The sequence below is a fragment of the Pteronotus mesoamericanus genome, unplaced genomic scaffold (assembly GCF_021234165.1).
Source record: "Pteronotus mesoamericanus isolate MK-2021 breed Mesoamerican mustached bat unplaced genomic scaffold, CSHL_Meso_final contig_169, whole genome shotgun sequence".
NCBI classification, from domain to species: Eukaryota; Metazoa; Chordata; class Mammalia; order Chiroptera; family Mormoopidae; genus Pteronotus; species Pteronotus mesoamericanus.
The window spans coordinates 20,358,191-20,385,111 of NW_026555068.1; the positions used below are offsets into that span (position 1 = coordinate 20,358,191).

The 26,921-nt window shown below is 43.4% G+C and overlaps 1 protein-coding gene across 1 annotated transcript; it reads right to left on the reverse strand.

Annotated features, from left to right (window-relative positions):
- Positions 1-25,869, reverse strand: LOC129064875 (cytochrome P450 4V2). Its single transcript, XM_054566143.1, has 11 exons — positions 25,166-25,869; positions 17,078-17,190; positions 16,558-16,643; positions 15,603-15,793; positions 15,139-15,208; positions 13,734-13,860; positions 11,532-11,717; positions 7,244-7,346; positions 3,140-3,274; positions 2,869-3,048; positions 1-1,692 (listed from the first exon to the last, which is right to left on the reverse strand). The coding sequence occupies exons 1-11, from the start codon at positions 25,380-25,382 to the stop codon at positions 1,520-1,522; spliced, it is 1,581 nt and encodes a 526-aa protein (XP_054422118.1). The 5' UTR covers positions 25,383-25,869; the 3' UTR covers positions 1-1,519.
- Positions 25,870-26,921: the final 1,052 nt, after the last annotated feature.

Below are 26,921 nucleotides of genomic sequence, written 5' to 3' on the forward strand. Positions count from 1 at the left end.
TTGTTTCTAGGAATAAAATTTTAATTATCCCAAATCCTCTGGGAACAGATTTTCTACATAGACCCACTTTCTAGATAACCAAGTTTACCACAGCATGGGAATTGTCTTCAACGGTGTCATATACTTCCTTGACTTTTTCTCAGCCTCTTGGGGACTGACTTGTCTGCACTGAGGCTCTTTGGGACAGTAAAGCGAGTACAGTGGTTGATCCAACCCGCAATGCCCCAGCCTGTAATGTTTGCCGGATGGTTTTGGTTTGGTAACCTCTTCCTTTGATATCCACTGAAGAATATATATTCCATTCTCTTAATTTGTTGTTTCTACCTGCTATTGTTTTGAGAAAACTAAAGAAAAACCCTTATTAAAAGAAGTTTTTTCAAGTCACTGAGGGAGGGTGTAGAGATTTGGTCAAGATTCAGGGAACATGCATCAGCTATCTGCATCATAGGATGTTCCGGAGGATTGCGTTTCCTTGAAGGTTAACCCTAAATTGAGACAATACCAGGTTGCTAAATATACATGTGTGGTTTCTCTCTTCCTTAATGATGGAAGGCTTCTAGAAGATCTATGTTTTATTGACACACCCAGTTACAGACCTGAGCTTCACAAAGCAATGGCATATTGTAGTACAAGCGTATCATTCTGGGAGTGGAGAGATTGAGAACATAGACCTCTTTCTATTTCTAGCACTGCCACCCGCTCATGGCATGATTTTGGACAGAAACTTCCCTCTCATTGATCTTTTTCCCTTACTTCTGATGAAAAGGAATATAACTAGGAGTTAAATAAGATCTAAGGTGCTTCTAGCTCCAAAAGTCATCGATCAGCATTACGAGGTACAGGGAGGGATTAGAGGCTATGAAGAGGAATCTCTCCTTATAAATGAGAGATAAAGGTAACTGTGACATCATGTAGAATGAAATGAGGGCTATACGTACACAGTTAAAAGTGAGATAAAAACAGAACCTGTAAGTCAACTTACAAGTGAGTTACCCTCTTTGATAAAATCTTAAAAGTATCTAAAATCTAAAAGTATCACAATATTCATCATCCTCATAACCAATGCCACTGATATAATTTTTAAAATTTATGCTCCTTAAGTCTAAGTACTTAATTAATCACTCTTTTCAAATTAAATGTATATGTATGTCTTCACATTTGTGTTCTGAGTCAACGAGAAGACCTTAAAAAGTTCTGGAACTTCAGTGGTATTACAGCCTTTCAGTCTGTCAATGGAAACTGAAGCGGCCTATGGATCCCTCTAGTGAGAAACATTTATGTTTATTTGGGTACAGACATCAGTTAACTCTCCTTTTGGGATCAAGACCAGGGGTGAGAACTATGGTCATTTGAAACACATAAAAACTCTCTGATAGTCCTAACCCCAAGGTAAGTGGTGATGAGAAAAATTTAGGTCGAAGGATTAAAGGCATTGAACTGATGATCTATAAACTGTAAATGCAAAGCTTTCCTGAAAGACAGATCTTATTCCTGAAGCAGGCACAGCCCTACAACAGAGTTAGGGCTCATTAGCATTTCTCCTCTTCAGCTTGATCCAGATGCCGTTGCTTGGACGCAGAATCAGCTCTCCCACCAGACCAAGTTCTTCTCTTTTCTGGTTGCATTCTACCCAAAAGTGCCTCAGGATGCAGGAAAGAACAGCCTTTTCTTCCATGATGGCAAACTTTTGACCTTCAAATTAACGTAAGTGACAGCATTTTAATCACAGATATATCTCAAACGTGAGAAAGAAGAGGTTCTACTAGAGGAAGCAAGCAATGTTGGATTTTTGCGGTAGGCCCGGAGGGCATCAGAATCTCTCAGGTCGCTCCCTAAAATTGAAGATTCCTGAGTGCCCATCCCAGCTCCCGCTCAGGGCACCCCAGGAACTGAGTGGGCGAGAAGTCTGTTTTTCTGCAGCACTCCAACGAATCCTGGCCTCTCTGGGGCATGAGAACCAGAATGCTTTCTTACAGGGTCTTTGACATCATTTACTGTAGTTACGAGACCTCATTTTGTCAATGCCTGCATTCACATACTTAATAAAATGCCAGAGATACTAAGGTCAAAAGTGTTTATAATGCATGGTGATTGATGGGCGTTTGTTTTGCCTAAGTACTTCAGCTCACCTGACGGTAAGCGTTCTTTGTTTTGCTTTTGATTTTGACAAAAAGCAATTCTTAAAAGCAATAAACAAAGAAATTAAGTTAACTATAACTGATTGTTATAAATAAGCTTTCTACCAAATAAAGTATATTCTACTGTAATCCAAAAGCTATAACATTTTAAAACTCTATCATGAATACAATCATGCTTTATGTTACGGGATGAACTGCATTCTCCCCAAATTCATATGCTGAATTCTTAACCCACAGTACCTCAGCATGGGACAGCATTTGAAGGCAGAGCCTTTAAAGAGGTGATTAAATTAAAACGAGGTCATATGAGTGGGCCCTAATTCACTCTTCATAAAAAGAAGAGATCAAGACAAAGATAGATACACACAGAGGAAAAACTCTGTGGAGACAGAGGGAGAAGACATCCATCTACAAGGAAAGGCACCTCAGAAGAAACCAGCCCAGTAGACACCTTCATCTTGGATTCCTGGCCTCCAGAATTGTAAGAAAATAACTTTCTGTTGTTTAAGCCACGAGGGCTGTGGTATGTTGTTATGGCAGCACTAGAAAACTGGTAAACTTTATGACAGTCATATTTTAAGTCAATAAGGTACAGTAAAGTGGAGAAAAAATAAAACAGCAAGTTTTTTAAAAGACTTGTATATGGAACATGGCATCTCCAATAAATTATTGTGAGAAACCTACTACCACGTGGGCCTGAAGGGTCAAACCAATTCTGACGGGTACATACCTATACAGTTTCTGGGTCCAGCAGAGAAGGGTAAATATGCGTACGCATGGCGTCCCATAGAATTCTCGGGAAAGAAACGCTCTGGCCTGAATTCCTCAGGATCTGGGAAATGTCTTGGGTCTCTGTGCAGGGAGTAGGGAATGATGAGGGCTTGAGAGCCTTTGGCGATGTTGTATCCCACTGTCAGAAGGGGTCAATGTGCCATGAGAACAGAGCAAGACAGACGTTTCGAAACCCACTCTCCCTACTACTTTGACTATAGAATTCTTACCAATGTTACAATCTTCATTAATATGACGGGCAAAAAAAGGAACCGGAGGGAAAAGACGAAGGGTCTCCTTAATAACACACTCCAGATATTTCAGTTTCTTCAGGTCTTCTAAGGTGCAAGGGCGGTCAGACTTCCCTGATTAAAATAAGTAGACATGAAACAAATAAAATAAAGAACTATTTGGGCTTGGAGGATACGACGTCAAAAAAGAACACATTAATCAATGCACTGAATGTTAAATACCAACAGGTAACATAGAATATCTCATATTAAGGGTAATCAAAATAAAATGAGACAATAATGCTAAGTAAAAGGAACCAAACACACAATTTCACATAGTGCATAGTTCAATTTCTAAGCAGCACTCAGAGTTCAATCCACAGAGACAGAAAGTAAATTAGATGTTGCCAGGGGCTAGAGGAAGAGAAAGTGGGGAGTGGCCGATGAATGATCCAGGGTTTCCTTTTGGGGCGCTGAAATGTTTTGGAATTAGAGGAAACAGTGGTACAACACTGCAAATGCATTAAACTGGATACTTTAAAATGGTTCCTTCTGAGTTCTCAGAGCTTCTTTCAGAAGTGCATCTTCTCTTGGGTCACACTCTCGGACCTTCCCCATAGCACGGTTCCCAAACACCTTCCATCCTCACAGCAAAGAAACCGAAACTGGCTGCTGCCTACAGGCCTGAGGAGACACCTCTCCGAACTTGGTCGTGAGACAAAAAGCACAGCGGGGGGGCAAGGGAACAGAAAGTCACCAATGAAATAGACCGACTTAGTGACTAAGCCCGTGAGAAGATTCTGAAGGTCAACCTATAACACACTCACTCTGTCAACCATTCTTCTTTTCAGAAGAGGTCGGAATCCATTGCCAAAATCCCAAATTTGCCAAGCATCTCTAAGCCTGCCCTGCTCAGGGAGGTAGATAAAAAGGCACCATGTAATTTGACCAGAGTTGAAGCGACAGCACTGGAAGATATTAAACCGGGTCCCAGAACAGATTTTCATTTTGATGAAAACCCTTCCTTTGAAAATAAGAAAGTTCTCTCCAAAGAGTTTCATCTGCAGGAGAGCAGCAAAGCATTTTCAAAATCCACTGAAATATCTGGACATGATCTGATGAAATGTTCAAGTCCAGTGCAGAAACAAACGAGCAGGGAGAGGCAGCATAAGAAACAAAAGGTCTACCCTCCCTGGTGCGTGCCCATTCTGATTCAGGGGTTGCTAAGCTGGGAGACATCATCGAAGGTGATATTTGGCAAAATCTGATTCATTACTACTTGGTTCCTCCCATGGCTGATGAAGAAGCAGAAGGAGAAGAAAGAGAAGAAGACAATGATGAAGGAAAAGAAAGAGAGGAGGCTTGAAAGATACTAATGAAGAAGTTGACGAGGATGAAAGCGAAGATGACTAATGAACACTCATGGATTCCAACCTTCTTTTAAAAAATGTTCTCCGATCTCCGGGAGCAAGGCATTCTCTACTGTAAGTCTGTTCCCATTTATTTTTTTTATTTCTTCCTCTTATGCTCAGTCGCTCCTTGGTGTCTTTTCTCTCCTTAACATTGTAGTCTGCACTTATCTTGGGGAAATCACCTCATGCAGGATACAGTGGGGAAAGAATCTCTGATGCTGGCTGTTCCAAATTCATCCTTTACCCCTTCCTGACTCAACAAACACTGCATAGAGCCAACACCATGCTCTGTGGGAAGAGAAACTTTCCGTTCCCGTACCTCTGCTGCAGGCTGCAGGCTAGCCCATGTGGCAGGGCATCGAATTCTAGCTTTTTCCCTCCTTCCTCTGTCTGCTGAGCTCACAGATCACTCTGTGTCTCTGTGAATATGTGTAGTTAGCATTTACCCACATGTCTCTATCTACTTTCTCTTGTATAAAATGCTTTCTTAAAATTTTTTAAAAAAATTTGTTTATAGTAGGTCAGCAAAAAGTGGGTTTGAGATGTTTCAATGGGTAAAGTGAGCATTTTGACAACATGGCTTTTCCTTTGGCATGTTTAATTGTGATGTTTAATGGACTTCCTTGCAGTTTAAAATGACACTTTTAAAATAAAATTCTCTTCTAATGATGACTTGAGTGAAACTGTAGCATCTGATTTGGAATTGACATTCTCTATTGTAATTTTGTTCCTGTTTATTTTAATTTTCCTTTTTGTTTCACTGGAAAGAAAAGATAATGCTCAGTTTTAAACATTAAAAGTGTACCAGTTGCTTTGTTACAACAAAACTAAATGTGAAATATACCCCAATTAAAAAAAAAGAGGAATTAATATTTACATCTCAATACCAAAGATCAGTTGCTCAAAAATTTTAGACCTAATACTGGGGGTAGAAGAAAGACTGAGCCACAATTAGCAAAAAGAGAGAGAGAGAAGCAGCAGAATAAAAATCCCAGTAAAAATAGTGTGACTAATTATGTGAGATCAAGAAGCATTTGTGAGACCTGCAATGAGCTAAAAATTATAGAGAACACAAACATGTGAATGTATCCCAAAAGAACTTATGAGTTTTTAGAATCCCAGATATACCCACCAGAGGAAATCTGAGAGGAATTCACATTGATACGGAAAATATAAAATGATGACAGAAACAGAGGCAAGAACTTTGGGTTGTCTCCGTTTTGCAAAATAAAGTCTCCTCTCTTGATAGGACAGTCCAGTTCTCATACAATCTGAACATGAAATTACCTTTCCAACTTCATCTCTTGATATATTCGAATGAATGTTCTGAATTCTATGTGTCCTTTACTATTTACTGTTATCTTCAAAATTTTCCACTCTGCTATTGTTTGTCTGGTTCCCCTCTTTCTAGAATGCCTCCATCTCTTCCTTTTACGCTTTACTTTTCCCTCTCCACTTCTTTTCTGTGAGAAAATACATCAGATAAAACTCTGTTGGTTGGCCAACTTAACTTTTACCTTTCTCCTTCCAGGTATGGGAGACCATGTGCCATGTGATTAAACAAAAGAGAAAGCTGATGCCACAATGCATGGTCTCTTTGCAGTAGGTCCTAATCCAGGGAGCCTGCAAATGTTACCTTATTTGGGAAAAGGTACTTTTGAAGATTTTATTAAGCATCTTAAAAAGGAGAAGTGATCGTGGATTATCCAGGTAGGCCCTAAATGCCATCCTGAATGTCATTGTAAGAGAGAACAGAGGGAAATGTGACACATACGCACAGAAGAGGAAAGAATGTGAAGATGGAGACAGAGATTTGAGTGATGCAACCATAAGCCAAGGAATGCTGGCCACGACCAGGAGGAATGGATTCTCCCCCGAGGCTCCCAGAAGGAGTGTAGCCTTGCCATACATTGATTTAGCTCAGAGATACTGGTTTGGGACTTCTGGTGTCCAGAACTATAAAAGAATACATTTCTATTCTTTGAAGCCACCCAGTTTGCAGAATTTGTTACAGCAGCCAAAGGAGACTAATATACCCTTCCTCTCGTCCTCCCCTTTCTTCTTGCTTAAAGATAAACATGAGACCCAGAACAGCGATCAAGAAAACGAAACCCATGATGGTGGAAACAACAGAAAAAAGAGCAAGCCCCGGACTCTGGTGGCATCATTATTGTAAATAAGGGCTCTTTACTTACAGATTGCTGGTTGTACAAAAGAAATTTATGTCCTATCAACTTAACCCACATTTTCCCTCATTGGTGGTCCAAAGCAATCCTACTTAAAACAGCTTTCCCTGACCCCTCCAACTAGCTTCCCCTGCTGCTCTCTGCTCTCGGACAGCACCTTCTTCCTATCACTTGAGCACACAACCGTGACTGGATGGTCTATACACGATGTCTGCTTCATCTGTAAAGCGGCAAGCTCCTTGAGGACGGTAACATCTGCCAGTGCAGCCCCCACATCTAGCCCGATGCCATCACATGCCCAGCAATTAGCAGATGCCCGCCAATGAATGGATGAGCTCCAGCAAAAAAAAAAAAAAAAAAAAAAAAATTGATCCTGGAAGGGATCCAGGATGGCAGCCTTCCTGCTTGTTACAACATCTTGAGAACAGGTCTTATTGCGCATTTTTAATGAGAAAGAATGACATTTGCTTCAGTCACTTGGGACCTAGTGCAAGAGCCAGACATACCAAACACTTCATCCAGTTCATTGTCCAATTTTTTCTGGACTTCTGGATAGCAACCCAGCAGATACAGGGACCAGTTCATGGCAGATGAGGTTGTGTCATGGCCCTACAAATGTTAAGGAAAAAATAGTTTAAAGAGGAGGCTTCTACTGAGAAGACGAGGAACGCTCACCCTTTTGGATTGTGTCTGGATTTGACAGCTATAATGTGACCCCAGAACCTAACAAAATATTAGGCAGTATTTTACTTTGGTGAGAAACAAATAAATGAGGCACTCCCTTCAAAGCCGATGCCTCCACTTAGAGGAACATATTTCGGCATTACAGTTTCACAGACTTGGTGGGAAGTGATGGGGCTGGGCTAATAGGAGACCTTCCAAGGGAACAACATGCACTAGGCTGTTAAGACAGCGAAAGTCTGCCTTTGCTGAGCCAGACCTGTACTTCCCTCCTTTCCCTAATTTGTGAGATAGGCTTTGTCAGTAGTTGCCAGACCCGGGGCTGGGGGGTGGGGGGCGGGGACAATGGGGGGGAATATGGGTGGTTCTGAGTTATAGTATCCACATTAAGAAGTTGACAAATAGCCTCATTGAAATCTTGCTGAGTTTTAGGCAAAATACCCATGTACACTTTGTAGGAACTTAATTCAATTATTCTTCACTAAAACTCTGTGGAGTACTTGATACTCCTATGCACATTTTACAGATGGCACAGAGACACCCCCCCCCAAAAAAAAAAAAAACGAAATGACTTTCCCACGGTCACACAGCTTCATGGGAGGAGGAGGCAAGAACAGGACCCTTGGAGCCTCTGATGGCGAGGCAGAGCCCGCAGGCTTGGGGCTGGGCGGGGCAGGGCGGAGATCCGCGTCCAGGAAACTCCAGCTGGGTCCGCGGGAAGCACCCTGGGCGACTCTCTCCCCTGCCCAGGCATCGTTTTAGGAATCGTCCCCTATTTCCTAGCCTCGTCCCACCAGAACACTCCAGCTGCAAAAATGGTGAGTGCTTCAGGAAAAAAGTGTATTTGGAAAATAAAAAAGAATATTATAGAGACAAGAGGGAAGGAGGGAGGGGTGGGCAGGGGAAAAGGAAGGGAAGGGGAAAGTCAAGGAACATATAGCAAGGACTCATGGGCAAAACCAAAGGGGAAGAGCTGAGGGAGGGAGGGGGGGAGCGGGCAAGGGAACGTGGTGGGGGGAAGGCAGAGACAAATGTATTTGGAAAAAAATTTTTAATTCATTTAAAAAAAGAAGAAAATTTAAGTGCTGAAATCAAAACTTTTCCTGAACCTAAATTTATTTTTCTCCCTCTCCCCACCAAAAAATTAATTGTTTTATTTTGCTTATAAAACTGATTTTGCTTTTTTCCTTAAAGATAGTTCATTTAAATAAATTAGTTCCGATAAGCACACAGAAAAAGAGTATTATAGCGCTATGACTAAGACTTTTGGGGGGGCAGGAAGAGAGAGGAAACAGTTGATGTCCTCTCCGGAAGACGTTACTCTTGGATAGACCCTGTGAGGCACAGGTGACCATAGTTATAGCTCATCCTCTGGGCAGGAATCTCCAAAGCCGTTGCAAGAGTTCTAAGTTGAGTTGTTGAGGTCATTCTGCAATTTTTAAAAAATGCATAGTTCACAAGTCTCTGGTATTGGTGTCACTGCACTTTCTCACACTCGTGGTTTCTTACAGAAATGACTCTGAACTCGCGACAAAAATCTGGCCCGTTTCGCTCGGCTGTTTACCCAAGTTACAGCAGAAAGCGCCCTTGCTAATAAATGCATAACAGCTTTCCTTGAATCTGCGTGGACGCCTCCCCCACGGCGTGAGAGGTGCTGCTGATCTTCGTGTTCCGTTTTGTCTGCTCCCCAAACAGAGCAAAAGGCAGAGCACCGAGCGGACGGAGCGCTTCGGTGGAGCCGCGCGCAGCGGGGACCCGCGTATCCACCGGCCCCGCTGAAGCGCGAGCAGAGCGGCAGCAGCCCCCCCCACCCCGCGCGCCCGCCTTACCGGGGAGGACACCACGTTACGGTCCTGCGCGTTTTGCCTTCTGTTTCACGTGAGGAAGAGCAAAAATAGAAGGTCAAAGGATGTTGAGCAGGACGGAAGACACCGCCAGCCCGGCTGTTTTTGCGGAAGTGAGAGGTTACTGCTGGGAGGTGGATGTGCGCGCACACGATCACACGCGCGTTTGAGTGTGCGAGTGCCCGCCGGCGCATGTGTGCGTGTGTCGGTGCACGTGTGGGTGCAGGGTCCGCCCCAGCGGCAGGCGCTAGGCGACAGCGGCTGCACAGCCTCGTGCCCGGCGCGGTTCTTGGCGCGCGTCGGGAATCGGTCGGCTGGTAACCGCTCTGCGAGGCCCCTCGGCAGCAGCGGGCGCCCCAAGCCCAGAGGGGGTTGCTGGGGGGAGCCCGAGGTCACCCCTCTCCGGCAGGCTAGAGCTGGGATGGGCCTCCGGAGCCCTCGTGCTTAACACCGCTCCACTTTTTAGCTAAGGGGATGCCCGTTTTCTGCGTAGTGTCTCTTCTCAATAAAGCGCTCTGCTTGTAAAGGAAGTTCAAAACCACCGACAGAGTTCATTTCTCCATTTTACACACAGGGAGCCTGTGGTAGGGGATCTGCAAGGACCGGCCCGGCCTCCTGTGGCCCGGCGGCCGAGAGAGAGCCGGGAGGGGTCAGCACCGGCCCGGCCTTGCCCCGGGCAGCCCGAGCCCGCAGGCCGCCCTCCCCCTCGGGTGCCTCTCCCTCCCTTCACTGCCAGCACATTCCCTGTGGTGCTTTCTGAAACCATGTCTCCATCTGTATTTGGAAATCCGCAGGTTGGGAGATTTACTCTTTATATTTCCTATAGTTAGAATTATCTTTGCAAAAATGTAGTTATTTTTACTGTAAAGACCAGAAATCCCTTCAGAACCACAAACTGGTTAGCTTCTCTGCTGGCAGGCTCCTGCTACCTCCCGTTAGGTCGCTCCTAGCGGGAGCTAAGGGCTCCTGTCCAGAAGTTCAAAACGGCGGGAGTGACTGGCCTTAAAAAAAATCTTACCTTTTGCAACAGCAGGGACGAACCTAGGGGGTATTGTGCGAAGTGAAATAAGTCAGACAGAGAAAGACGAATGCCGTATGATGACAGGTGGAATTTAAAGAACAAGATAAGTGAGCGAATGAGATAGAAACGGACCCATAGATACAGAGAACAGACTGGTAGTTGCCAGCGGGGAGGGGGTTGGAGGGCTGGAGAAAAAAGTGAAGGGATTGAAGAGTACAGATCAGCAGTAACAAAATAGTCACAGGGGCGTTACAGCGGGGGATGCAACCCATAAAATTGTGATAGGTACGTATGGTGTCGCATGGGTGCTGGAAATATGGGGGCGGGGGAGGGAACCGCTCTGTAAAGTATACGGCTTTCCAGTCATTATGCTGTACATCTGAAACTAATACCGAATACATGGAATGTAAAGTGTAACTGAAAAATTTAAAGGCATAGAGGGAGCGAAGAAACAGATTTGTGGTGTTTGGAGATTGAAAGGAAGCCGGAAGGGACAGAGAGAACGGAGAGCAATTTCTGGCTGCCCTTCTGCTTGGAAAAGGGTGGCGAGCCTTAGGTTTCCTGGAGGCGAATGGGCATCCGCCACTGTGCCCACCGTGAGTCGAAAGCTTTTTCTGAGGGAGAAAGTCGATCTGGTACTTCATCAGGGCCTTACATTTTGTAATTTCGCATTATAATACAATGGCTCTTCCTCAGTGGTAGTAAACTACTTTAAAATGTGATTGACGTTTAGAAAATACAATGCACTTTTTAAAGCATTCCTGTAAGTTGTTCTTCTTTAATTAAAAAAAAAAAAACTGAGAAAAGAGAGTCTCTTGTACCAATAATCCCACCATATTTTAAAAAGCTGCTACAATGAAGTCTTGCTAGTGCATGTGATTTCCAATTTTCCTGTTAAATATGTAAACATGCCCAAGCATCAGTGTCTAGTCGCACTCTAATTACACACGGTCCTGGAGGAAAGGTCACCCTGTGTGTTTGCTCTTCCTTCTGCCCAGAATCACTGCTCTTGCCTCAGACGCCAATGTGACTGGCTCCTCCCTCCTTTCAGGCTCTGCTGCTCACTGTCACATCATGGGAAAGATGTCCCCTCATCCCTGGGACCCTAGTCCCTGGCACTCACTGTCTCCCTTAGCATTTTACACTCCCACAATGTAAAAAAGCCACAAACAGCCCCAGTTTCTGTTATGCAACAGGAACGGCAGTTTGTCTCATGATACCTGACACTCATAGGGCAACGCAAAATACCTCGAACATGAACGTGTCCACTTCTTCACGAATGTCATCATGGCTTAGCTTTCTCCCTTCGTCATCAGCCACATTTAAAAGCAAGTCGAGAAAAGCCCTGCGTTTCTTTCGGGAGGTGGTAGTCTCCCCATCATCTCTTCTGTGTTCTTTAGCTCTCTCTAGTTCTTTGGCCCGCTCATTGATGACCTGTATGATTTAAATAACCACACGCTTTTGTTTGGAATGTGATGGGGCCTAACCATACAGTTTCCCTAAAAAACACACTAGCTTCTTTATCTGATTCTTTTCCCTAAACCTTTCCTCTTCTAACTCAGCAATAACACAAGATTTAGTGAAAATATAGTGAAGCTTTCTGTGACTATTTGTAGGGCATTATTTGATGAGACTTTTCAAAACAAATGTAATATCAGACAAATACATCATTTCCAAGAGCTGTTTTTCCAGCCTTTCCAACACTACAGTAGAGAAGCAGTCTGCTAATTTGGGTCCTTGGGAGTTGAATGAGCTAATGAGAAAGAGCCTGAGTGGCGGAGAGAACACAATGGTTATATATCTGATAGACTAATTATAGATCGCACTCTAATTACACGTTGTCCTGGAGGCAAGAATCACTCTGTGTGTTCGCTGTTCCTTCTGCCCAGAATCAATGCTCTTGCCTCAGAGGCCGGCATGGCTGGCTCCTCCCTCCTTTCAAGTCTCTGCTGCTCATTGTCACATCATGGGAAAGATGTCACCTGATCACTGTGACCCCAGTCCCTAGCACTTACTGTCCTCCTAAGCCTACTTTATTCTTTTTTTCCGTTGCACTGAACTGAACATCGTATGTGCTAGGTAGTGTCTCCCTCTTCTGACATCAGTGGAGCAGCACAGTTGTCTTTATTCATTGATGTGTCTCCAAACTTTAGAAAGCGGTTTGGCATTTGAAGAATGGTCCTTAGATATTTATTGAGTAAATAAGAGAATCAAACCCCATACACTTAAGTTGGTTATGTATTTCAACTCGCTTCCCCTTTTAGGCAGTTGTCCAAACCTGCTACTGTGCAGTGTGAATGAACAGATCCCCAGTTCTCTAGGTGCCAGCACCATGCCTTCTTTAATTCTCAGTGCAACCCCTAGGGCCTAGCGCTCAGTACGCAACTTTCAACAGTATTAAATGAATAATATTATTCATCCAAATTGGAATGCATTCAGTGTCGATACTGACATTAATGCATAATATTTGAAGAAAAGTATAATTCTACCATCAAACACAAACTGTTCAGTGTTCGCCTATTGCCAGGTGATTGCACCATGCTCGCTGCGAACAGCGCCCTCTGACATCTCATGCCTCTAACTGCCAGTGGCTTGGCCACCACTTACTCTGTTGGTAGGAGGCAGTGCCTCACCCTGAGGAAGCAATGCCAACGTATTTTAAACCAAAATTTACAACAAAGGGCAAAGACACTTACTTAGGCATTTTTATCAGTACATTTAAACTATGATTTGATGTATGTTTTCAATTAAAATTTGCCATTTCCTAAACAAATTTTTTACAAAGACAGACATCTCGTTTCCAAAACATTATTATCTCCTTAAAAATCACTGATTTTCAAGGACAGGGAGATAATAGTAACATATAGTTATTTTTATCTTTTCCAAATTAAGACACTGCTATAAGTGCCCTTAGCCTTTGAGAAATCACTGCCACCTAATGCAAACACTTTCCAGAAAGCTCCTCTAACACAGACCCTTGCAACTTTGTCTTTATTCTTTTAACATAGCACCCTGTTTGTCAATAAACAGTCATAGTGCATACCACATTTCATAATTACGTATTTATAGATAATCTCCACCAGTAGACTAACTTCCCCTAGTAGGGAACATTATTTACTATATTTCTAAACCTTGGTACAGTGTTTGACACTTAGCAAGTGCTTAATTAATATTTGGTGAATACCTAGTTTAAAGGTATGCCATCTACCTTCTTTCTCCCATTATTATTCAACTTCTGTTTTATGACACACAGGCCCCATGGTCCCACCCTGGGCATGTTAACAAAACACAGAAATCACAGACTTAGAAAAGTTCTAGAAAGTGATAGTGCTATGGTGTCACAACCTTGTTAATTCTCCTCATGACATTGGATGGTACATTTAAAATGGCTATAATAGTAAATTTTGTTATGTATGTTTTATGACAATAAAAACAGTTGAGGAGACTTACATTGTTGGTGAAAGTATGTACGATCTGTAGGGTCCTTTTGTGTTCCCGTCCTTCTTTAAACATAAGGAACAAATAATCAAGCCAGAGCCAGGGTGTCTTCATTCTCCGATGTATTATATCACTCATCCTATAAATAGGATACAAACACATCAGCTGATTGCATCCGAAATGTGTATTGCTCAGGCCCTGATTTGGCAACTGGCCTTAATGAGGGTGATGTCTGGCAGTGACAATGGCTTAGAGGCATTCTTTATTACGCTCCGCAACGAAAGCATGGGCTATCACACACCCGATGAAGCTTAAAAACCAAACGGGTTTTTTCGAGGAATGAAGAAGGCATCGCAACACATCCTTACTGGACGGCCCACCTGACCTCTGCTTCTGTCCCCCCAGGGGGAGCTCTGGGCCGCCCCGGCCTGCCCGTGGCCCTGGCGGCACAGGGTGGCATGAAATCCGCCTGCTTACTGTCCACTCCTTCGCTCGACCACTTCTCTGGGGTGACAGAAAACAACTGGTTGTCCTTGCCTACAGAGAAGTGCTCACTCAATACCCACCTATCACACGCCTGCCCCGAGCTCCTCCCTCCGCCTTCCCAGGAGGAGACCTAGACTGGGTCCCCTCCTCTGAGAATGGCTTAAAGATCAAGGCTGCAGACAGGCCTTTTCTGGTCATTCAGTCTGCGGGACGTATCTCTGTTTTCTCCTCAAATATCAACTTTAGTTTTTTTCTTTCTAAGCAATTATTATAATTTATAAGTTTTTGTGGCTTTGTTTCAGCGCTTGTCTCCTCTGTGATTCTGTTTTGGGGGCCACTGTAAACCCAGTCAGCACCTTGTGCAATGAACGACAGATTATATATGCTAGGTGAATATTTGTTAAAATGAAGTGAAATAAGCAGTGCACTTAAAGATAGAACACATCAAATCAAACCCTGGCCCTGTCTTTTAATAGCTGAGTGATCTCAGGCAATTTTTTTTTAAAGTAAAAAGGATTACATTTCAATTCAAAAGTAATACCCACTCAGCGCAGAAAATATGGGAAAGGCGAATGAATAACACAAAAAAAAAATAGTAAGAAAGAGAAGCACATAATGCAAAACAATAATCACAGCTGGCATTCTGGTATATATCTTAAAGTATTTTTTTCAACGAATAATTTTTTATACCTAGTGGTCATCATGCTTAAACTGTTTTTCTTTTGTCACTAAATATCCTAATGTAATCTCTCAATATATTATAAAATAATCATTTAAAATTACTATATAATCTGGGTGTGCTGTAATTTATGTAACCATTCCTCTACTGTTAAAAACATGCTTAAATGGTTAGATTGATCAAAATCATTAGCAATAATTTTTAAAAGCCCTAATCAATAACAACATTAAAAAGAATCAGGACTCTATTTACCTATAAACTGCACGAACATATTCAGAATCATCATTTGTCTGGGCACCAATATTCTTGCCCATAGCTGTTTCTGTAAAATATGGGTGAGAAGCAACCATTCAATTCGTGCACATACCTTGCATTTATTTTTCAGGAGCAACACTTGAAAAAAAGACATACATTCTTAAATATTTTAGAACTGTTCCTGCCCCGCTTTACACTCTGGTACCCTTTGTTTCTCCCACTCCCTGGTCCTGCTCTTTCTCCCCTTTGGTCTTCCTGGCCCGTTGGCTCCGTGACAGCTTTGCTTGAGGCCCTGGCAGTGGCTGCTGCCTCTTCAGGGCGCTGACTGAGCCGTGGGACCACCCTTGAGAAGCCAAGAGCCATTCCAGTTCCTTCATTTGCTTTCCCGGTGGAATGTCCTTTTCTCTTTGGGCCATTTTATCTTTACATCATAGATCTAGGAACAAATCAAGGAGACTTACCACAGATTATATCTAAGGCACAAAGAGCGATGTAAACAAAGCAGTTAAAGGCTTCTCCGTTAACGTGTTTTTCAAACTTATTAATCAGTATATTTGCTTGTTCATTCATGATATCCAAGAAATCTTCCAGAATTGTAAAATGGAAAGTAGGTGTTAACATTTTTCTCCTAGAGCGCCATTTGCTTCCAGTACTAGAAATACAATGCATGGTTACACATAAAAGCAACATCCAAAACAAATGAAATATAGTAAAGACAACAAACTTCTGAAACAGCTTAATCTATAGATTCTCAAATGCTTTGGTCAGAATGACAAGGAAATATTCATATATATACAGTTACAGAATGGACATAATTTAGATATCCCTCTATATCACTAATATTTACAAGAGCATTCCTAAAACTTGAAAAATTTAAGGCTTTTCTAAATTTCGAAGTTCTGAGTTTCAAAAAATTAGATTTGTCCTCTTCTATCAAAACTTGATCCTCCAAAGATCCATGAGCCCCATGAGTCAGCTTTGATGTCCCTCACCTTCAGATCCTCCAATGTCCCCACCAAAGCCCTGCTTTCTCTCTTTCAGTCAGCCGGGTCCCGTTTCTGGATGTCAGCTCAGAGACTGAGGACACTGGGCCCCCCATACTTCTCCGAGGATGACTGCCTTTTCATGGAAGTTTCAAGATTTCCCTGCTCAAAACACCCTGTGCTTCCTCCACTCCATTGATACATCAGGACTTTCTCATTCTTCTTGGAACCCTGGTGATCAGCACTATTAACTATGGTGGAGTTTCCTACACACCCCAGAGTCCTGTCTGTCAAAGGCCCATTTTTGCCCAGCCTTTTCTTCCAGCTTCTCCCTAATGTGGGACAGCATGTTCTTACTCTGGGAAAACCCCCTTGTCTCAATGCCTGACCTAAGTTACACAGGAGACAATTTTACAAATTTGCACTGACATACCTTGTCAGGAGTCCTAGTCCAAGCCATGGTTCTAGAAACTTGTACAGATAGGATTTGTCAATTTGCCTTGAATTAGATAAAATTGCCTTAGAAAGAGAAAAAACAATAATTGAGAGATCCAGATGGCAACACAATCGCAATTATGAGAATACCTGGGTAGAATACAACTACTTTTCAAAGCAACGTTTCATAACTATTATTTTCCTGTGATTCATTTTTATTCACGTGACTCAAACAAATCCAGTTAGACTTTTGAACAAATAATGGTCACTCAGGCTTGGAGACTAATGGAGGTGACAGAAGGGAAAATGCCTGTGATTCCCTGGTTCCTGCCATGAACGAGGAACCAAGTACAGTCACTGACTGAGGGTGGAGAGTGAGGAAGAGGAGGCAGGTGAATCTAAGGATGCCCCACATCTAGGGGATGGAAATCACAAGCTCATTGTCGGGTATGTTGACTTGGAGGCGTTCAAGTTGCCGTAGTCTGAAAGCAGGCGTGATCGCATTCATCAAGGCTCACCTCTGCAACTTCTGTGTTATACATGGGCAGCAGTGGGATGGGGCCAAGCCAGAGTGTGAACAGTGGCAGATGTCGGTATCGTTCAGTGTACTCAATTAGCTGCTGAAAGAAACCTAGGAGAAAATAGTTAATTTTAAAGAAGCCCCCGTACTGTGTCTTCTAGGATTTTCTTACTTTTTTCTTTTGGGCAACTCACTGAATATCTCCCAGGTCTTTCTCATCTTAAAGGTAAACCACACAGTCCCCACAAAATGATTTAATGAATGAAATACGAGGGTAATTTAATTTAATTATAAAAGCAATAACATCTATGCAACAATCTGGCTAACTGTGGACGCCAGACCCTGGGATGCTTGTGAGGAGCCATATCGTGCGCCCTTCCCAGGCACACTGAGGCTGTTACACGTCTCCTGGCCCTGCTTCCAGTCCCCCTTCCACTCTCTCTGAGACAGTACTGAAGCTCCTCAAAAAATTGAGAATAGAGCTATCATACCATCCAGCAATTCTTCTTCTGGGTATGCCTCTGGGGACCAGGAAAACACTAACTCAAAAAGAAATATGTCCCCCCATGTGCACTGCAGCATTATTCACAACAGCCAGGCTATGGAAGCACCCTTAGGTGTCCGCCAACGGGTGAATGGATGAAGAAGATGAGCGGGTAAGTAAGATTCCACACAATGGAATCCTACTCAGCCATAAAGAAGGAATAAAATGTTGTCATTTGTGACAACATGGATGGACCTTAAGGGTATTGTGCTAAGTGAAATAAGACAGAAAGGGACAAAAACAGTCTAATTCACTCATATGTGGCATATAAAACAAAAAAGGAACAAATGAATAAACACAACAAAGCTAAAACAAACTCAGAGATACAGACAACAAAGCGGGGGTTACTTTGGGAAGGGGAAGGAGGGTGAAGAAGACAGTGGGGAGGAGTGGGAAGGGGGAGAAATGGGTATCATGGGTATAGGGGTCAAACAAATGGTAATAGATGGAAACTAGACTTTTGATTGTGAGCATGCAACAGAGTATAACAAATTATACTATTGTACACCTGAAATTTATATGATGTTATTAACCAGCATGACCTCCATAAAAAATAATTTTAAAAAACTCTCATGCTTTACTAATCCTTCAACTTCTCCCATGTCTCCAAGACTTCACAGAACCTTTTCGTGGGAAATGTTTATTCCTACTGCTTTTTGTCTAATAATGCCTACTTATTCTTCAAATGGCATCTTAAATGTGATTTTCTTGCAAAGTAAACCTGATAATAGAACTTCCCAGGTTGGCTCCTGGTCCTTGTTTGGGCACCCAGATCTCAGTATTTCTAAATACTGTTCTACAATAAAATAAACCAATTGTTCTTGGGGAAGTGATTGATTTCAGAGTTAAGGCAGAGAAAATGCAAGAAGAGTGGAATATATTGCAATGCCAGAAAATAAGGAACTGCTCAAAAACTGATGGGGTCTTGTTGAAATGTTGAGGAGCCAACCTGAAAGAGCTCCTAATTCCCAACACTGAAACTATCTCAGCAACAGAATAAATAGGGATAGTATCAAATTGCATAAAGCCACTGCAGTTGATACTGATATACATACATAAATGGATACATACATACATACATACATAGTGCTAAGGGATAACTCTTCTTACAGAAGAATTCTAAGTAATGAATTTAGAAGAAATGAAGGAAAGACAACTACCATTAGGCAAACATCACAGTAATATTGTTGCAGGCAAGGTCTACCGAGATGTAAAAACCAGGGGGTGCTAAAGGTTTGAGGGAAACAAGCTATTTGCATAGTCTCAAAGTATATCTAAATATTTATAGTTTTAATCTTTATCTATAATGTTTATAAATTACAAAGGGAAAAATAGTAACTTTAAAGTGAAGTAACCTGGCAAATACACTTTTAAACAATCAGTCAAAGCTCAATAATAGCATATTGTCTCCTATACCCAGTGATATGATGTGCTATAAAGGACACAACATCACTTCTACAACATTCTTTTTCTAACTGAGTTGTAATTGACATATAATATATTATGCAGGTATACAACAGACACAATGACTTTATATTGTATATATTATGAAATGATCACTACATTAAGTCTAGGTAACATCTGTCACCTTACATGCTTACAACTTTTTTTCATGTGATGAGAAACTTTAAGATCTACTCTCTTAGCAATTTGCAAATATGAGGTACAGTATTATTAATTATGGTCACCATACTGTGTATTCCATCTGCAGGGCCTATTTATTTTATAAATAAAATAATTTAAGATAGTGACCCATGTTTTCTAAGAGTATTTTTTTATTGATTGAATTGAGAGAGAGAGAGAGAGATCTGTTGTCACACTTATTTATGCAATCATTGGTTGCTTCTTGTATGCTCCCCTGACTAAAGAGCAAATCCACAACCTTGGCATATCAGGATGATGCTCAAGCCAACTGAGATACCTGGCCAAGGCCCGATGGCATTTGTTTAATAGTTTGTCCATTTTTCATTGTACATTCTTGTTTCCTTTGCCAAAAGTTAATTGACCATATTTGCATGGGTTTATGTCTGGGCTCTCAATTCTGTTCCATTGATCAATGTGTATATTTTTACGCCAATTCCATACTGTTTTCATTACTATAACTTTGTAGTATAATTTAAAATTAGGAATTGTAATGCCTCCAACTTTGTTCTTCTTTCTCAAGATTGCCTTGTCTAGTCAGGGGTGTGTGTGTGTGTGTGTGTGTGTGTGTGTGTGCGCGCATGGAGTGTTTGGGTGTTTGGGTTTTCTACATAAACAATCATGTCATCTGCAAATGATGACAGTTTTATTTCCGCCTTTCTGATTTGGGTGACTTAGTTCTTTTTCTTGGCTAAATGCTCTGGCTAGGGCTTCTCATACTATGTTGAATAAAAGATGTGAGAGTGGGCATCCTTGTCTTTCTGATGTTGGAGGAAAAGCTTTCAACATCACGTTTATGGTATTCTTGCCAAAAATGCATAACCTCAATGTAACTATGAAAAAACAACAGAGAAGCCCAAACTGAGAGTTATTCTACAAAATACGTGATTCAGCAAAAGTGTCAAAGACTTGGCCTATATGGAAAGACTGATGAAAGATCACAGATTACAAAAGGCTAGTATTGAAGAACAAGAAAACACAACTAGTAAATGCCAGGGGAGATTTTGGATTGAGTCTTGAAACAGAAAAAGGACATTACTAGGAAATGTAAAATTCATATAAGGGCTATAGTTTTATTAACAACATTGTATAAATATTAATTTTCTAATTTTGATAATTAAATTAATTGTGTAAAATATCACTTTTAGAGGGGGCTGGGCAGATGGCCTATGTGAACTCTGTACTATTTTTACAACTTTTCTGTAGTTCTAATATTATTTAAATAAACAAAATTTTATAAAGAATAAGCAGTTTTGTATTTCTGAAGCTGGAGAACAAAAAGTAAGCTGGAGGAAGATTAAAAAATATTTTTTAGTAGAAGAGGAACATATAGACACAAATATATAAATAATTGCCTCTGTCTATATTTTCTCTTTTTTTAAAAAAGAAGATTAAAAAATTTTATTTATTTATTTTAAGAGAGAGAAAGAGAAGGAGAAAGAGAGGGAGAGAAACATTACTGGTTGGTTGCATTTCACACACCCCCTGCTGGTGACCTGGCCTGCAACTCAGGCATGTGCCCTACGCTGGGAATCGAACCAGCTACTTTTTGGTTCGCAGGCTTGTGCTCAATCCACTGTGCCACACCAGCTAGGGCTGTATTTCCTTTGATATGGCAATAAAACTTGTAACTTAAGAATCCAAGTGCTAGAATTTGGTTTGAAAATATAACCAAAATGTGGAAGAAATGTCATAGTGAACTTAATAAAGAATCATTAAGCTAAAAAAAATTTCTGAGCAGCAGTGAGGAAAATGGAGGAATTAGCTAGGGGAATTTGACAGTCAATCATATGACACATCCAGAAATGAGGATGCATTCCGCAGGCAAGGAGTGAGTGCCTCCGAAGGACCAGGTCCCTACTCGCAAGGAATTGATAAACATAGATGGTCACATCTATAACCAATCATAATATCAGATAAAATGAAGTGGGTGTTAACACAGAAGTTTAAGTGTGACCAGTTAGTGATTTTCTTGGAGAGGACCTGAGAAATTCCATGGAAGAGATGGCATGTGAGCATAAAAGAATGAGTTGGGCTTTCTATAGTCAGAAAAGGGGAAGCTGGGGTGAGGGACGAGAATGTAAATCAAGCAGCAGAAACAGCAGAGCAGAGGCATGGAAGTCTGAAACTTCCCTGCAGGGTCAGCCAAAGCAGAGGATAGGGATGATCACTTCGGTAGATGAGGTTGCACTGTTGGAAGGCGATGGAAGTCTGATTTTCTTTTCTTTTTTTTTTTTTAAGATTTTATTGACTAATTTTTAGAGAGAGGGGAAGGGAGGGAGAGTGAGAGAAAAATCAATGTGTGGTTGCCTCTTGCACACCCCTAACTGGGTACCTGGCCCACAACTCAGGCATGTGCCCCAACCGGGAATTGAACGAGCGACACTTTGGTTTGGAGGCCAGCACTCAGCCCGCTGAGCCACACCAGCCAGGGCAGAAGTTTGATTTTCTTTTACACGCTCTCGGCAGGAACAGAAAGTTTCTGATGAGAATTAGCATGACTGGAGTTGTATTTTAGGACAATGAGACTGAGCTGTGTGAGCTCCATGAATAACTTGTATGTCCTGGGACCACAGGAAGCTTTTTGGGGAGAGGTAGAAAAAAGACTGGGATTCAATGCAGTCAGAGCTAGAGGCCCTGGTCCTGCGTTATGGTCTTGTGCTGGGAGTGAGGAAATGGTGACCATTAATCCCAACAACACTAAAGCCGTGAGGAAAAAGTTGGGAGCCAACACCTTCTGTGTTGAAATTCTTGAGGCCCCAGTCTGGGGAAGGCAGCCCCACACTCAGAGAGGTCAAACAGTGACAAAACTCTCAGGGAATGCCATTTTGATGACGGCCACCTGGGGAGAAACAGTGACAAGGATCCGTGTCCACAGTCCAAATCTCCGAGTATAGACGTCGCAACAGATAGGGGGAGCCCAAGTCAAACAACATGAGGTCAAGAGAGCACAGGAGTTCTAGGAGGGGAGTCGACTACCGGTTAGGAAATGAGGCAGACGTCTTGTCAGACGACTAGCAAAATCTAGGTAGGGAAGGGTGAGGAGGGCGGGCCAGCTGGGAGACATATGGGTACCCCCGGCTTCTCCCAGGCAAACTGAACGCCCGATTGCCAGCAACAGGACCAACGCCGACCGCACTGTGAAGCCATTATTATGACCCTTGAAATTTTGACAGGGCTGTTTGAACATGGGAATTTGGGCACCATGAGAGGTTGGCATGGCCTGGAAAAAAATTATGAACAAACAAACTCTTCAGCTGTTTTTCAATAAATGTTCACATACTCAGCTCAACCCTGCTCCTTATCCATCCCAGGGCTTCAGAGCAGCGGGAAGGAGGCCGAGGCTTGGGGGTGTCCACTGCACACGACAGTGAAGAGCCGGTAATAATCTGTCAAAGCATTTGCACATTTTGGCACATCAAAACCTAATAATGATTATCCTAAAGTGGCTAACATTCATTACATCACATATATCTGCTGCGGCAGGTAATCATACATCGGACAGGGGCTAAGGGTTTTAGATGCCCTAGGTCTTTTACACCTCAGCACAGTCAAATGGGAAAACACTATGATGAAAGCCATTGGACAATTGAAGAATATGTGCAGAGTTTAACTTGCACAATATCACAGTGCTAGTAGATGTTGGAAGCTGGCTTCACACTAGAGTCATCCAGACCTAGAAAGGGCCATGTTAACCGTTACACCACACTGCTCCAAAATTTCTTCCAGACAAAACAGTTGGCTCAATAGTTGTGAAAAGAGCTAGATCAGATCGACAGTGTCAACACCTACGTAGGATGTCAATAAGCTGACCGTCTTGATCTGGCCTGACAGAGGGGGCTGGGAAATCAAAATCTGTGGTATGAAAGTGGTAGGTCACTCCAACAGCAGGGAGCAGCTGGGGAAGACAGGTGTCAGGGGGAAATATTAAAACAACTGGACAGATAGAAATGAGAGCTCAAGAGCCTCGTTAGAAGTCAATTGCAAAACTGGTGGTGGGATTACTGAGGTCAGAATTTGGATAGTAGACGTAACACCAAAGGCACAGCCTCTTGTATAAGAGACAAGGTGATTGAGAACAAGGAATATATCTTAAAATGTTCTGATATTCCCAATTTTGCTGAGCCCAATACTGGGCACAAAGGGAGGCCTCAAATAAATGGACGATTGACAATTAAAGAATTTGGCCAAGTTCTAGGCAGCGATCTAGAAAATGACGCATCCATTAAATGTAATCCAGAGGTAACACACGGTAACTTGGAGAGTTTTAAACAACTTGTCAAATGACTTGCTTTGCACAGCTGGAAACTGTGCAAATGTTGCCAAAATCTAAGAGTTGCTGATGGATTAAAAAGTCCCCTTGTAAAAGACAATGTATTGTCATTCTCTTCACTCAGGAAGTAACTGTAAAAAGAACTACTTTAAATAATCCATCAAATCACTGTTTTGAATGGATCTTACGCACTAGAGATTCTAATTCATAAAAAAATCCTCCCCCCTCAAAATATGATGCAATTTCTTAAGTATATTATATTGTGTCTTGTTGTGGAGAGGTGCCTATATTTCTACACAATTATTTTTTTTAACACTATAAAGCCTTAGGGTAGAAAGGGAGATTAACTTTTAGCATTAGCCATAATGATTTTACAATGTTGTTTTCATGTATCTAAATTTGTTGCAACACTTGTAACATTAGTCACATTGATATCTGGTGGGTGAAAAGTGTACTTGGATATCTTCTGCCAGAAACATTTTCAATATTTTGGTAACACTCTCCCATGAGGCCTCATCATATTCTTGAGAAGCTGAAATGACAGCATTATTTTCATTTGGAGAAAGAAAAGTGGAAAAGAAATCATCCTTTAAGTTTTGGAGTTAATGTTCAGCCTGTAAAACATCTGTAACAATTAGTCTGAGGGGAGATTTGGGTCTGGTCCTGGGCTCATTTTAAACTATGTCATTTTGGGCAAATCTTTTCAGTTCTGGTTATTTCAACTTACACAATCATGAAGACAAAAGAGCTCAGATCTAATGCACCCTCCCTTATGGGGGATTGCAAATAGCAGGTGCTTTTTTAAAGAGCTTTCTAACTCAAAGTGATTCCCCCCCCCCGTCAGCAAAATATAATATAAATTCCTCTATTCAAAAGATGATTTCAATTAAAAAAATTCACTCTGTAGTAAACAAGGCTTTCAAAACTTGCTGCATGAGTTCTTGGGAAAGCCCCACCATCAGAATTTATTATTACATAATTTCTTAGAAGAGCTAAAGTACGGAGTTCAAGAAGGAATAGAGGTTGTGGTCAAGTCTTGGGACTTCTGGAGGGAAGCATGATCTGAAATGAATCTCTAGTTCCTTATTTTCAGAGAGACAGAGAGAGAGAAGGGGGGGGAGAGAGAGAGAGAGAGAGAAAGAGAGAGAGAGAGAGAGAGAAAGTTTTAAGGGGGTTCTGTCTTCAGAGCTTTAAGAGTAAAGACAGAAGAAGAAAGGGCAGGCAGTTTTTTGAGACAACAGCAGCCAGGAGTTGGGAAAAGGAGAAGAGAAAAAGCAGAAGGCCCGGGGTATAGAAACACTGCATTCTATGCCAGATGTTACACACAAAGAAAAACTTCGTATGGAACAGAGGGCACCAGCAATTGATCCGGGGATCATAGGAAAAACTGGACAGACTTGGCCAGAACACATTATATTATCCAGGGGGTGACAGAGTCGCCCCTCATCCAGCTGCCCCCCTTCCGTCCTGAGCCGTGGTGCTGCAGGCTGATGAGCGAGGCTGCGACGGGCAGTTCCAGCTCCGGGAGGTGCTGCAGCGCCCCGGTCTCCCTGCTAGGCGGCTCGCGGGCAGCGAGCCCACCGGCCCTCGGGTGGGGATGCTGCCGGCCTGGGCGCGCGGTCTCCTACCTGCCCCGTCTGGCTTCAGAATCAGCGAGTGCCCCACCAAGGGGTAGGCCTTGTCCTCAATGGTCGGGATCGACCTCATGTGCAGCCATTTCCTTCCGGAGCTCGCCAATATCTGCAGGAGGCTCAGGACGACGGTGACGCCTGCCAGGGATAAGGCGCTCAAGGCGCCCCAGAGCAGCAGCTTCTGGCCGATGTGCACCAGCCACATCGCCACCATCGTGCCACCTGTCGGCTTCGCGCGGGGACTGAGACAGAGGACGTCGGGGCCTGGGCGTGACCCAGACCCTGCCGCTCCTGGGAGGAGTTCCGAAACCGCAGAAGGCGGGCGCGCCTGGCAGACGGGATGCGGGCTCTTTCTGGAGCGCGAAGGGGTGGCTCCAGGTCCGACGAGGCCTTACCCCTGCGACAGCGGGTAGGCACCAGCCCCGACGCCCAGAAGCGGGGAGTTTCCGCTGCGGGGGCTGCCCTGCCTCTCGGGACTAGGGCAGAGCCTCCCAGTCTCCCCAGGAAAGCGTCTCGGGAGAGTTATAATCGTGAAGGGCAAAAGCTTACGTAAGACGCACGGGCCTCAGTGTTTGGCTCAAGCAGAAAACAAAAGCCCGAAAGACCCTTTCTGAAGACAGAATGTCCCGAAGGTCAATAAAGCCTCTGCGGGGGAGAGGGGAGGAGGAGGGAGGAGTCGCGCAAGGCAACTTTGTGATGGAGAAGCGCGCTGGGGCAGGGGTGGGCTTTTCGGTTACAGGACCCCTCTGCTGAACCCGAGAGCATTCCAGCGAGAGCGAACAGTTATGTTTTAAAATCCAAGTAGAGAGACTTCGGGATTGAAGTTCGGCCTTTCGAGGTTTGCTTTGTTGCTTCCCCGCGGTTGGGTACCTAACCTCCCCGGTCTGTTTCCTCGTGCAACCGGCGGCGTTTTCCGCGGAGCGGGCTGGGACGGGCTGTCCGCGGGAGGTGGGCTGCACCCTGGCTTCGCCCCGGGGCCGCTCGGGGCAGCTTCCTCCTTTGATCCAGAGTAGCTTTCGGGACACTAACCGCAGGAGTACTCGTTCAAGTTTGCTATCCGGTCACGAGAGAGCTGAGTAATGCTGTTGGGATCCAAATATTTTCCAAAATATCCTTGGGACCCAAAAAAGCCAGCGCGTCAGAGAACACCACGGGGTGGGGACGGGGGGTAGGGAGAGAATGGGTGTCCAAGTCCCCGGAAGCGGTGGAGCTCAGAGACGCCGGGAGAGGGGGGTTGGGTGCAGAGACCCTCATGCCGGAGGGCGCTCAAAAGACAAGGGTGACAGTCCGCCGAGCCTGCGGAAGGAGCAGGGCAGGACCGGCGGAAGGGTGCCGCAACTCTGCCCGAGGGCTGTGCTCCCTGACTACCATTTTCTCTTTCCAGGCCGAGAGACCCCAGTCCTGAGTCTGCGCGCGACTCTTCTTACAAAGGGGCGGGGCTCGGCGTGTCCCGCTGCAGGGAGCAGGTCCCTAACTTACAGAACAAATGCCAAGGAGGACAGCGGAGGAACGCCCTGGGGGCCCCCTCTTTGCTCTGTCGGAGCAGTGTTACCTGGCAGCTGTTGCCCGGCTTGGTCTGCGCTCCTCCCGGACCTCTGCGCCGCAGGGAAACCTGCCCGAGCTCGCCTCCAATTGTTTTTTGGGTTGTTTTTTTTTTTAAGCCATCTACAGGCACTGAGATGAAAATCAGTTCATGAAATAGGAAAAAAAAAATGTAAAAAGTTGCAGAACAGAGTATATAATGCGACGCCAT

Excerpts from the sequence above, each read along its gene's own strand:
- LOC129064875 (XM_054566143.1), bottom strand. The coding sequence starts at position 25,382 with ATGGTGGCGATGTGGCTGGTGCACATCGGCCAGAAGCTGCTGCTCTGG. Across the intron at positions 17,191-25,165 it reads TCTGAAGCCAGACGGGGCAG|GTTTCTTTCAGCAGCTAATT; the intron begins GTAGGAGACCGC and ends ATTTTCTCCTAG. Across the intron at positions 7,347-11,531 it reads TGGACACGTTCATGTTCGAG|GGCCATGACACAACCTCATC; the intron begins GTATTTTGCGTT and ends TAACATTTGTAG.